This window comes from Stegostoma tigrinum, chromosome 27 (genome assembly GCF_030684315.1).
Source record: "Stegostoma tigrinum isolate sSteTig4 chromosome 27, sSteTig4.hap1, whole genome shotgun sequence".
Taxonomy (NCBI): Eukaryota; Metazoa; Chordata; class Chondrichthyes; order Orectolobiformes; family Stegostomatidae; genus Stegostoma; species Stegostoma tigrinum.
In genome coordinates this window covers 29,809,848-29,822,721 of record NC_081380.1, presented here as the reverse complement: position 1 = coordinate 29,822,721, position 12,874 = coordinate 29,809,848, and the positions used below count along the sequence as shown (strand labels likewise).

General features: G+C 38.1%; 1 protein-coding gene across 13 annotated transcripts in view; it reads left to right on the top strand.

Annotated features, from left to right (window-relative positions):
* Window positions 1-12,874, top strand: part of myo18ab (myosin XVIIIA b) — a 300,129-nt gene that overhangs the window by 89,794 nt on the left and 197,461 nt on the right. For 3 of the 13 annotated variants that reach the window (XM_059655212.1, XM_059655211.1, XM_059655210.1), the window contains exon 1: window positions 10,498-11,151. The exons of 9 other annotated variants lie outside the window; for them this stretch is intronic. In XM_059655212.1, coding sequence (XP_059511195.1) covers window positions 10,642-11,151 — 510 coding nt within the window. In that variant the 5' untranslated portion in view covers window positions 10,498-10,641. Of the gene's footprint in view, window positions 1-7,689; window positions 7,782-10,497; window positions 11,152-12,874 lie in introns of those variants that run through there. One more of the 13 variants, XM_059655213.1, reaches the window with a different exon arrangement.

Sequence of the window (12,874 nt, the reverse complement as noted above, 5' to 3'; positions counted from 1 at the left end):
TGTCCAATTTTGTATCCAAGTGGTAAGCTCACCCTGAATCCCGTGTGATCTAGCTTTACTAACCTGTCTACAATACAACCTTATCAAAGACTTTACTAAAGTCCATGTAGACAACTTCTATCACTTTACTGTCATATATCTTCTTGGTCACATCCTCAAAAAACTCTTATCAAGATGTGAAAAAAAGGTGAAAAAGTGGCAGTTAATTAACAATGCCATTAGAACAATGGAGAAGGATGAACTGTGTTCAGGAAACCTGGATGTAGCAATGATTTTGGGCAGGGATGTAAAACGATAACTGCATGAAATTTCATGTGAAAGTGGAGTACATGCCCTTAACTACACTGTATGATGGGGCATAAAGTTTGAAATAGAAAAGTTTGTCAGAAAGGGCTAGTGATTTTTTAGTCGTACATTGACTGACTGGAAAAGTCAGATGGGCTAAGGTTGCATATATGAGGACCTTTTATAAAGTATTTTCAGGATTATTTCTTTGAACACCATGTCCTGGAGCTAATCAGTGAGCAGGCTAAATTAGACCTGATATTGTGCGATGAAATAGGATTAATCCTAGGTAGCAACAACTATAATTTGATTGAATTTTACCATCGGTTTGAGGGAGAGGAGAGATTGGCTCCAAGAGTATATTTAAAAATGTAAGTAAAGACAGTTATGAGGGCAAGAAAGCAAACTATCTAAAGTGAATGGCAAATCAGGTTAAACGTTTTGCCAACAGAGACGTAGTGGCAGATACTTAAGGGAAATTTCGGAACAATCTATGGTTACATAGAAGGAGGAAAGATAGTATCAAACTAAAAGAATAAAAAGTCTATAATTGTGCAAGACAATTGTGGCAGGTCACAAGATTGGATGGAATATAAAACAGCAATGGAGGACTAAAGAATTAATAAAAGTGAAGAAGTTAGATTATGAGAGAAAGCTAGCCAGAAATATAGGAGCAGAGCTTCAATTAAAAATATATATGTTTGTGTTGATCCCATAGAAGTTGGGTCCAGACAATTATGATTGGAAAATTAGGAGATGGCCGATGAATTGGAGAAATATTTTGCATGTCTTCACTATAGAGGATGAAGTAACATCTCAGAAGCAATTATAAATCAAGAAATAAAAGGGAGGGAGGAAAGTGGCTATGAAATAGTTAATTTATTGGATTTAATTTCCAAAACTCCTTTGTTTTGGGATAATTGGAAGATAACCAATGTAACGTTCATTCAAAAATGGAGGAAGATAGAGTGCGGGAACCTATAGGTCAGTTACTTAAAATCTGTCATAGAGAAAACATTAGAAGTTGTTACCAAAGATGTTATATCAGGGCACTGAGATAGTTCAAAGGAATCACCAGGCAGAGTCAACATGATTTCCATTTTAGAGAACTGTTTTTCCAATCTATTGGAATTCTTTGAAGAGGTAGCACATACTCAAGAACTGCTGGATATACTCTTAGATTTTGAGAAGACAATTCATGGTGCCATATCAAAGGCCATTGTTGAAAGCTAGTGGTGTAGGGCTGGCATATTGGCATGGAGGGAAGGCTGGCTAGCTCATAGGAAGCTGAGAATATACATCAATCTGAAAGTTTGGCAAGATGTAATGAGTGGAATGCTACAGGCATTGGTGTTGGGATCTTAACTGTTACTGATTTCTTTTAATCACACGGAGGAAGGGACAGAAGTTAAATGAATGTGAAGTTATTTTGATTACAAGGATAGATAGAAAATAAGGTGTGAAGAAGGCATAAACTATAAAATAGAAAGGCTAAGTAAGTGGGTAAAGATCTGGCATGTGGGAATGCGAGAAAATGTGCAATTGCCCACTTTGGAAGGAAGGAATGAAAAAGCGTATGATCTAAATGATGTGAGATGGCAGAGGTCTGTGTTGAAGAGGGTTCTAGGTACCCTAGTGCATGAATCACAAAATGGTCAGTGTAGGTACAGCAAAAATTAGAAAATCAAATAAAATGTGATTATTTATAACAAGGGGAATTAAAGTGAGCCTAAAATATACTTTGCCTCAGATTTCAGGAAGATTGCTGTATAGTTTGCTCAGATATATAAATACAACGCTATATTTCCTGGCTCTTAAGTGTCAAATGTAGGGAGGTTATGCTTCAGTTATACAGATGGACTGAGAACACACCTGGAGTATTTTACATAGTATTGGCCACCATAATTGTGGAAAGGTGTAAATGTGCTGGGAGCAGTTTGATGAAAGTTTATCAGACTAATACTTGGTATCGGCAGGTTGTCTTATGAGGAAGGGTTCAACAGGAGTACATATGTTGAAGTATAGAAGAGTAAGAAGTGATATGATTGAAACACTAAATCCTCAGTAGTCTTGACAGAGCATATGTGGAAAGAAGTTTTTTCTGGTAGGAGTATCTACTAGACCTAACAGCACTGTCTTAAAATCAGGGGTTGCCTAATTAATAAAGATGAGGCAATTTTTTTTCTATAAGGATCATGAGTCAGTGGAACGTCCTTGAAAAGGTGTTGGAAATGGAGTCCTTGATTATTTTAAGACGTGTAGATAGATTTTTGTTTAGCAAGAGAATAAAAGATTATCAGGGATTAAAGTGGGGATGTGGTTTCAAGTTGCAATCCGAACATAGAACATAGAACATAGAACAGTACAGCACAGAACAGGCCCTTCAGCCCACAATGTTGTGCCGACCATTGATCCTCATGTATGCACCCTCAAATTTCTGTGACCATATACATGTCCAGCAGTCTCTTAAATGACCCCAATGACCTTGCTTCCACAACTGCTGCTGGCAACGCATTCCATGCTCTCTCAACTCTCTGCGTAAAGAACCTGCCTCTGACATCCCCTCTATACTTTCCACCAACCAGCTTAAAACTATGACCCCTCGTGCTAGCCATTTCTGCCCTGGGAAATAGTCTCTGGCTATCAACTCTATCTATGCCTCTCATTATCTTGTATACCTCAATTAGGTCCCCTCTCCTCCTCCTTTTCTCCAATGAAAAGAGACCGAGCTCAGTCAACCTGTCTTCATAAGATAAGCCCTCCAGTCCAGGCAGCATCCTGGTAAACCTCCTCTGAACCCTCTCCAAAGCATCCACATCTTTCCTATAATAGGGCGCCCAGAACTGGACGCAGTATTCCAAGTGCGGTCTAACCAAAGTTTTATAGAGCTGCAACAAGATCTCACGACTCTTAAACTCAATCCCCCTGTTAATGAAAGCCAAAACACCATATGCTTTCTTAACAACCCTGTCCACTTGGGTGGCCATTTTAAGGGATCTATGTATCGGCACACCAAGATCCCTCTGTTCCTCCACGCTGCCAAGAATCCTATCCTTAATCCTGTACTCAGCTTTCAAATTCGACCTTCCAAAATGCATCACCTCGCATTTATCCAGGTTGAACTCCATCTGCCACCTCTCAGCCCATCTCTGCATCCTGTCAATGTCCCGCTGCAGCCTACAACAGCCCTCTACACTGTCAACGACACCTCCGACCTTTGTGTCGTCTGCAAACTTGCTGACCCATCCTTCAATCCCCTCGTCCAAGTCATTAATAAAAATTACAAACAGTAGAGGCCCAAGGACAGAGCCCTGTGGAACCCCACTCACCACAGACTTCCAGGCAGAATATTTTCCTTCTACTACCACTCGCTGTCTTCTGTTGGCCAGCCAATTCTGTATCCAAGCAGCTAAGTTCCCCTGTATCCCATTCCTTCTGACCTTCTGAATGAGCCTACCATGGGGACCCTTATCAAATGCCTTACTGAAGTCCACATACACCACATCCACAGCTCGACCCTCATCAACTTTTCTAGTCACATCCTCAAAAAACTCGATAAGGTTTGTAAGGCATGACCTACCCCTCTCAAAGCCGTGTTGACTGTATTTGATCAAGCCATGCTCTTCCAGATGGTCATAAATCTTATCCCTCAGAATCCTTTCTAACACCTTGCAGACGACAGACGTGAGACTTACCGGTCTATAATTGCCGGGGATTTCCCTATTTCCTTTCTTGAAGAGAGGAATTACATTTGCCTCTCTCCAGTCCTCAGGTACGACTCCAGTGGAGAGCGAGGATGCAAAGATCTTCGCAAGTGGCGAAGCAGTTGCATTTCTCGCTTCCCAAAGCAGCCGAGGACAAATCTGGTCCGGGCCTGGCGACTTGTCAATCTTAATGTTTGACAAAATTTTCAGCACATCAGCTTCCTCAGAAAGCTGCAGTATTGTCCCAGTTATGACCTTTTTAAATGATGGGGCACAGGCTGAAGGAGCCAAATGTTCAACTCCTACTTCTCCTTGTTTTCATGTTCATAATCTAAAGTGAGCCTAAAATAAACTTTGCCTCAGATTTCAGTAAGATTTGTGTCTAGTTTTGCTCAGATATGTAAATGCAACACTATTTTCTGATTCGTAAGTGCCAAAGGACTTGCTTCTAATCCTTTTATAATCCTGTTTTAAGGCTAATTAGTGATGATCCATCACTCATAAAAGCATACAAATTAGGGACAGAATTAGACCATCCTGCTTTGCCATTCAGTCAGATCATGGCTGATCTTATTATGGTCTCAGTTCCACATTCTTACCTTACTCTGACAACTATTGATTTTTTGATTGAATCAATATGTCTACGACCTGTGTCTTAAAAGTATTCAATGACTTCAACATTACCATTCTCTGGAGAAAGAGCTCCAGAGTCTCGTGATCCTGAATGGAAGAAAAAAAATACTCCTTTCTCTATCATTCTCTCAAGGACAACTAGAAATGCTAACAAATGTCAGCAATACCAACATCCTGTGAATACATAAATGTTTGTGATCCAAGGGGCATGTAAAGTCCAGCCAATTGAGTGTACTTTTGGTGGTAAGGGCCCAAATAAAATGGGTCAGATGACCAGCCCATACCTTCCCATCCACACCTGACCTTGCTCTCATTATATGTTAAGTAGGAAGTGGGACAATACTGCAGCTTTCAGAGGTGTATTTTGTCCTTTTTTTATACATAAAGAGAGTTTGAGACAGGGTGAGAAGCAGTCAAGTCAATAAAGTCAACAGTTTGTGAGGCATTGGGGTTTTTAAAAGTTGGAATAATAGAAGCAGCCTGAATATGTGGGGTCTCGCTCCCACAGAACCAGGACTTTTAGTTAAGCTTTCAGAAGCTGTTAGGGTTGTGAAAGCTGCTACATCTCTCTCTTTTTCTTTGTCACTACAGCTAAAGGTTTGGATTGTCTTCCTGCTGCTAGAATTGCATGTGAGATAATCTGTTCTACTGACTTTGCCTTTGTCAAGGCTGTGCTAATGGAATGTTACTATATTGGAACAGTTAATGAGTACTATATGGAATACAGTTATGCTGATTCTTTTATTTCTTTTTTGTCTCTATTTTAAGGGTTGTGATGAATAGTGCGTTTTGCTTCAAGCCTGATAGTTTGACCAGTCGAATTACACCCAGAGCATATTGCCTGGAATTGCTTTTACTTATTTTAAAAGTTAGTTAGGGTCTAGGCTAATTCCTTGTGTTTTGAGTGGGTTTGGTCTGGTCCATTATAGGAGGGCATGAAAATTGGCAGCTTGCCTCTTATATGTAAATAAATAAGAAAACCTGTTTGTTGGCACGTCTGTTGACCAGAATAATATGCTGCACATTTCACAATATAGCTGGCATGAGGAGCTGAACAGATCACCTGCTGTAATAGGGTACATGACAAAAGGTGTAAAAGAAGGTGTTTCAGTCAGAAAGTTCCCTTCATACATTGATAGCACCCACTCCCCAAAAAGTCAACACCTCTATTTCCTGTTCTGGGAAAAGCTGACTGTTTATTCCATGCAATACTATTATTAAGTCTGGAAAATTGTGGAAAGTAAAATGATGATTGTAGAAAGCTATTTCCAGTAGTGTTGATAACTTTGATCATACGGAATCTACCACCAATTGGATTGGAAGGGAATGATTAAAATATTAATTTAACTCCACAGATTATTTTAAACATTTGTTTAAACTGTGGAAAGCATATCTCACCAATTCATAAGATGCATATTTCTGTTGTCATTTTTTAATCAAAAGTTGACTAGAATGTTATGCTTGTAGTAACATTTTCAGGATAGCTGCCCCACCCTTTTAAGAACTCTCATTGTGATAACTGAATGGAATGCTGTTAATTTAAAATATGTATTATAGTCAAGGACAGCCTTTATTCTCTTTATAAAAGATCAACTTTGCTAATATAAAGTCAGAGCTTGAATTTATTTGCCTTGTAGCTATTTGAAAAATGCTTAAGCATTGAGCCTGTAATCTGTAGAATTCAATTTTTCCCATCTTGATTCCAATTTTAGCATTCCCTTTATAATGACTGATTATGCATTGGCAAATTAGTCAGTTCGTTGTTTCTGTGCATGCACTTTTAAATTCTGCCTCTGCAATTTTGCTATCCTGGCTGCCAAAGATTGTTTGTAATTACAGGTATACTCTGAGGCAGCTGCAGCCAGTCAGGTTTTCGCTTATGATGTCATCATCACTATTTTAAATTGACTGTGTAGCTCAGTTTTTATAATTTTAGACTTTCTGTTGGATCAAGTCTAGTTTTGCTCATAGACTAAAATAACTGCAATAACCATTGACTTTTCCTATAAATGATTTCTGTAATTTGTGCTTTTTACTTTTCTGTACCTACAGTATCTACCGCCTGTGTGTCTGATCATTGTCCAGGAAATTCCAATCTGAACCCACCAATTTCAGTTACTGGGAAGAACTTGGGCTCCAGGGAAACCTCAGTTCTGAATTAGACTGCATCTTTTCATAATACTACTTATCAATTCATGACAGCAGCATGGCTTTCTCATCACGTTTTGCTTTCTGGGAGCAAAAGGGAAGTTTATTTTTAAGCTCAAATCTTTCAAATTGCAAATGCCAATCACAATAGCCAGGCTGTGTTATTGTATTATCTATCCTAAGAATTTTTGATATTGCAGTTGTGAGAAATGGGCTCAAATGAACATTTCCTAGGAAATTGGGTTAAATTGTTTCTAGTGGAGTGAAAAGAATAATTCTGGATCTCTCATGTTTATTATCATCTCATTGTGATCAGTTTCTGTGAATTGTATAAAATCTTGCTCTAGGTTTGAGCATTCAGTTATAATACTATTTTATCACTGAATGTGTAGAGCAAAAATAAGTTGTATTGATTTATTTATTTGCAGTTATTTTTTCACAGTTTGAGTGTAACTATCGCTGAGTCTCATTCAGCGGGGAACTAAGACAACTTCAGAGATTGATCGTCCTTGGTGCAAATGGAAAAATAATTGTTTATTTCTTCCTTGCTAGCAACTATTTTAGAAACATCTTACTTCATCCAAACTTGGCAGCACTAAGAATTACAAAAGCAAAGTCTTTTGTGTAGATTGCAGAAATAGGAGAGTGACATAAAGATGCAAGAACATTTCAAATTTCTTTGCACTGAAAAATAGCTTTCAAGTCTACTGTGTTTTTTATTCTACTTGAGAAAAACCTGATACCTTTATGATCAAGAAAATTGGAATTTAGAGATAGGGTTTTCCTTTACTTGCACACTAAATTAAACTTATAGTGTGCTGTTTTGAAGTTTGCTGAATTGTAATAACAGCACTTTTGCATGCATCATTCAAATTTTGGATTGTGATGTTGCATCCTCATCCTATAAATAACTAGGTTAAAGAGGAAAAGCCTGTTGCAACGAAAAAATCGGTATCTGTTCTGAAATCAGAAAATCCAGATCAAGGCCAAGAAGCAAACCTTGAACAATCTGTAAGTTTCTTCAAGTAACAGTTATTTACTGAAACAAATTACTGCCGTGATTAGTGTGGGATTGTTTTGGTATTCGTCAAAAAAGGCACTTAAATGATCAATGTTTGCACGAGAGGGATGGGGTAGTGTGATGCAACAAAATGCTTTTCAATATACTTGGCACAACTTCAAAAAATATTGAATTGTGTTATAATAATAAACAAAAATGTGCCGTATGCAGAACCAAATAAAATAGATTATCAACATCACATTAATAAAAACCAAAAAACTGCAGATGCTGTAAATCTGAACCTAAAATAGAGATTGCTGGAAAAGCTCAGCAGGTCTGGCAGCATCTGTGAAATCGGAGTTAACATTTCGGATTCGGAGCGCTCTGAGGAGGTGCATTACCATTGCTTCCTTCAAGTGAAGATGCATGTTAGAATTGGTGAAAAGAGAATCGGATAATATGCAGCCAACACTGTTTTCCAGTACTTGTCTTTTTAACGTGCCATAACAGCATTGTTGTAGTTGGCCTACTGTCATTAGAGCTACTAACTGATGCACAGTCAGCAGATACAGTGGTCGTGTTGATTTAATGTTGGCCTGGAACCCTTTTAAAGATCCTCCAGTAGTCATCTAAATTTTGGGAATAAAATGAAGGTAGCTGAATAATTTTGCTAAAATATTTTGACTTGCAACTGTATACTTGATTTAGGACATGCTGTGATTAATAATGTGATTTTACAATGTAAATTTATGGTCTGCAGTGTTAGGAAGAGATCTTGGAGTTGTTGCAGCATTTGATTTGTCCATATGAAGTAGCTGTTAGTGAAAATAGTATTTAGTTTGCTGGTCTATTGAAACTAAAGCTAGCATTGGAAAATTTTGCTCAGCCTGAATTAAATAATTTTTTAAAATTGTGTGTATTGTTTTAGGAAAAATATTAGTATATAGCAGTATAATTAAGAATTTAATTTGCAAGCTTATACAAATCATTATTATGAAGATAAATATTGACTTTTATCAGACGATTGCTGAGCATTTAGTTGCATTTTAGTAGACCACAAATGAAATGCGATTCTGAAAAAAATTTCTTTCCTTCAAAGAAAATAACTGAAAAACTTGTGGCCTTTTATTGAAAGCAGACCAGGCTTGCTGCACTGCAGCACGTTTATTGTTCAGTATTGCTTCCAGAGTGGAAGCATATTAGCAAATTCAGATGCAACCTTTAAAATTAATTGTTTACCAAAGATCATTTTATATGGACAGTGAAATTATAAAGAATATATGTATATGAAAGTCAAGAGTCCTGTTTTTCCAATGTCTTTACTTTGTCTAGTATTTGTTACTACTATTGCAACATAGTAATTTGAATTGGTAAACTTTACCTAATTTTTGAAACAGTCAGTCATTTGTACAGCAGTATTCTGTTAGGACATAATGCTGTATTTAATTTTCATTCTATGTTATTGCTACGAATCGTATAACAGGTTTCATAGGAGCGTTTGAATTTTCAGAGAAAGGAAATGTTATGATTATACCTATGTCATTTCAAATTACTCTTTAATATTATAAAAACAACTTACACTGGCCTGTCCCATGACCTGTTCAAAATATTGTTTATATTTTGTAGTGTAACAGGAATATTATTTTTTATGTATCTGCTAGTTTTCTTTTCATGCATTTTGTAGTTTTCACAGAATTTTTGTATTGTAAAATGTATAAGTATAGTGGACATATGCTGTACGTTTAGAGACAATGGGAACTGCAGATGCTGGAGAATCCAAGATAACAAAGTGTGAAGCTGGATGAACACAGCAGGCCAAGCAGCATCTCGGGAGCACAAAAGCTGACGTTACAGGCCTAGACCCCCCTCCATCTGATGAAGGGTCTAGGCCCGAAACGTCAGCTTTTGTGCTCCTCATACGCTGTACGTTTCTTGTCTTATCATAGAATTATCATAGAATCCCTATTGTGTGGAAGCAGACCATTCAGTCCACCGAGTCCACACCAACCCTCCGAAGAACATCCTACCCAGCCCCGCCTTATCCCTGTAACCCTGCATTTCCTATGGCTAATCAAACTAGCCTCCTCTTCCTGGGCACGCTGGGCAATTTAGCATGGCCAATTCACCTAACCTTTGCACACATCTTTGGATTTTGGGAGGACATCAGAGCACCCGGAGGAAACCCACCCAGACATGGGGAGAATGTGCAAACTGCACACCGGGCACCTGAGGGTACAATTGAACCTGAGTCCCTGGCGCTGGGAGGCAACAGTGCTAACTGCTGAGCTACTGTTCCACACCAAACAATTTAAGTATGTCGGGAGAATTTTTTTTATGCACAAGAGCTCTTGCACTGACGGTTTTGTCAAAACCTACCAGAAAATAATGCATAGTAGCATTTAAACGTTGTATTTGCTTTTCTACTTATATACATTTCAACAAATATTTGTTCTGATATATTTGCCAGCTCCTATTGGGTCTAAGTAAAATGAAGTCATACAGTGATGCCCAAGTAGGATTGTCCAGCCATTTGAATGTGGTGTATTTTTATATGCCTACTGCAAAGATTGACTGGGGATCAAATAGATCCTTTAGATGTACAAGTAGCTTATGTTCTTTCTTGATGTCATACTTGATTATAATTCCATTTCTTTTTGCTTTGTTACCAACTGTGTTTGTCTTTCTCCTTTAATTTATGCAACTTCTTTTTTACACTGCAAAATATAGTCAGAAAGAAGTGAAAATGATAAAGCAGTGAAAGTCAGGACCGAAGAGATCTGTGGTTCACAGCTGGAAATAAATGGAGAAAGTGCATGTGCAGCTGGATGTTTTGAAAATGAGCTTCCTGCAAAAGACAAGGTAAAGCAAAATATGAATGTGGCAAATCGTGAGGAGCTGTCCCATGACAATGAAGGATTTCCTAAGAAAAAGGTGGTTAAAATAGTCAGGAAAGTGATACGAAAAGCTTTACCAGGCGAAAGTGGAATTGATAAGGACAAGGCGATGGAGATGAAGTCTAAAGAACACGCTGTGAAGCAGAAGGTGGAAAGCAAAACAATCCTGGAATCAAAAACAGGATCTAGAACTGAAATTGGCAGGACAACACTATTAAAAGTTGGGAAAAATGTTCCTTGTGCTGCTAAAGTAGAAGCAGTAATTCCAACAAAGGAAACCGCTAAAGATGATATTTCAGTGGGGCTGACTAGTCTCATGACTAGAGGAAAAACCAAAGATCACAAACCTCGGTTAAAACCCCCAGATAAAAAGGATGATGTTTCTACGAGTGATCCAAATAAAATGTCCACTATGCTACATTTGCCTGCCTTGGAGAATGTGGAAAAACAAAATGATCTACAAGTGCCAGAAGCAGTCAGAAGCGAGGTAACTGACTAACCAAAAAATGCATGCTGCTAGGTTGGGAAAAAGGTTTGTATTTTCTAATGCATGTCTTAAAACGTAGCAACGTTCTGAATGTGAGTTTGCTCGCTGAGCTGGAAGGTTAGTTTTCAGACGTTTCGTCACCATTCTCGGTAACATCATCAGTGAGCCTCCGAAGAAGCGCTGGTGTTATGTCCCGCTTTCTATTTATCTGGTTAGGTTTCCTTGGGTTGGTGATGTCATTTCCTGTTCTTTTTCTCAGGGGATGGTTGACAACGACATGACCCACTATCACTCGTATCCTTACATACAGATAAGGAAGGACATCACTTTGATTGGGACAACACATCCATCCTAGGACAAGCCAAATAGAGACATGCACGAGAATTCCTAGAAGCATGGCATTCCAACCAGAACTCCATCAACAAACACATTGATTTGGAGCCAATCTCCCATCCCCTGAGAAAAAGAACAGGAAATGACATCACCAACCCAAGGAAACCTAACCAGATAAATAGAAAGCAGGACATAACACCAGCGCTTCTTCGGAGGCTCACTGATGATGTTACCTAGAATGGTGACGAAATGTCTGAAAACTAATCTTCCAGCTCAGCGAGCAAACTCACATCCAGAACCTCAACCTGAGCTACAAATCTTCTCAAAACTCATGTAGCAAAGTGCTTACCAAAATATCATCGTCATACCCGAGAAGGTGGTTAGGCCTCTTGCTTAAAATTATCACCATGGCAGTTTGGCAAATAACCATTGTGTGCTGACACTGCTAGGTTTGATAAACCTGATTTTTTTTATGCAAGGGAGAATATTATTTGGAGTAACATTGCTATTTGTGATTTGACATTTTTGTGCTGATTTGAATATAAGTGCATGGGAATATGAAAGTTAGAAGTAATGCAGTTGAATGAGGGATCCCTTGGAACTGATGTAAATTGTGCTGAGCTATGCTGATACCATAATCTTAATCTGAAATTATTGTGATACTCTAGACAGAATAAAATGAATGGGTTAATCTCGTAAATATGGAGCTCAAAGCATGTTTTTATACTTTTGACTAAGTTTCCATTATTGGATCTGGCACGCGCTGTTTTCCTTTTGACTTATTTAAAGGAGACTGCACTTTCCGATGCACAATAGATCAGGAAGTATTGCCTTCACTTGTTGTTGAAGAGTTTAACCAGACATTAGAATGCAGGTGTGTAGCTATGGAAAGAATGGTACAAATATTGAGGTTAAAAAGAACAATGAATGTCGTGAAGACGAAAAGAAATTGCAAAATTTGAAGCTCTTTTGCAACTTTGGGTTGTCACATATAGTCAGTAAATTACCACAAGTTATCTTTAATTCAGCTACTAGTTAAAAAATCTCACAGGCAATCAAATACGGAAACAGTTATTTAAACTTTGTTGAATGTCGCAACCAAAATAAGACCCCTCAAGTAAGCAAGTTAAGCACCACAACCCAACTTGGCTATTACGTGACTAATGATGGAATTCAGCTATTATTCCATACAATAGTGTCTCTGTATGTGTCCAGGATTCGATCCTTGTGCAGTATTATTCTCCAGAATTCTGCTTCTGAAGAATCCTGGGGTTGAATAATTATGCAGTTTTCCATTCTTCAAATTTGTAGTGTTCTTGTGGTGTTACTGATGACCCTTTAGACGCTTTCATCCAAATATTGCAAGTTTGCAGCTTGCCTTCTTAGCAGA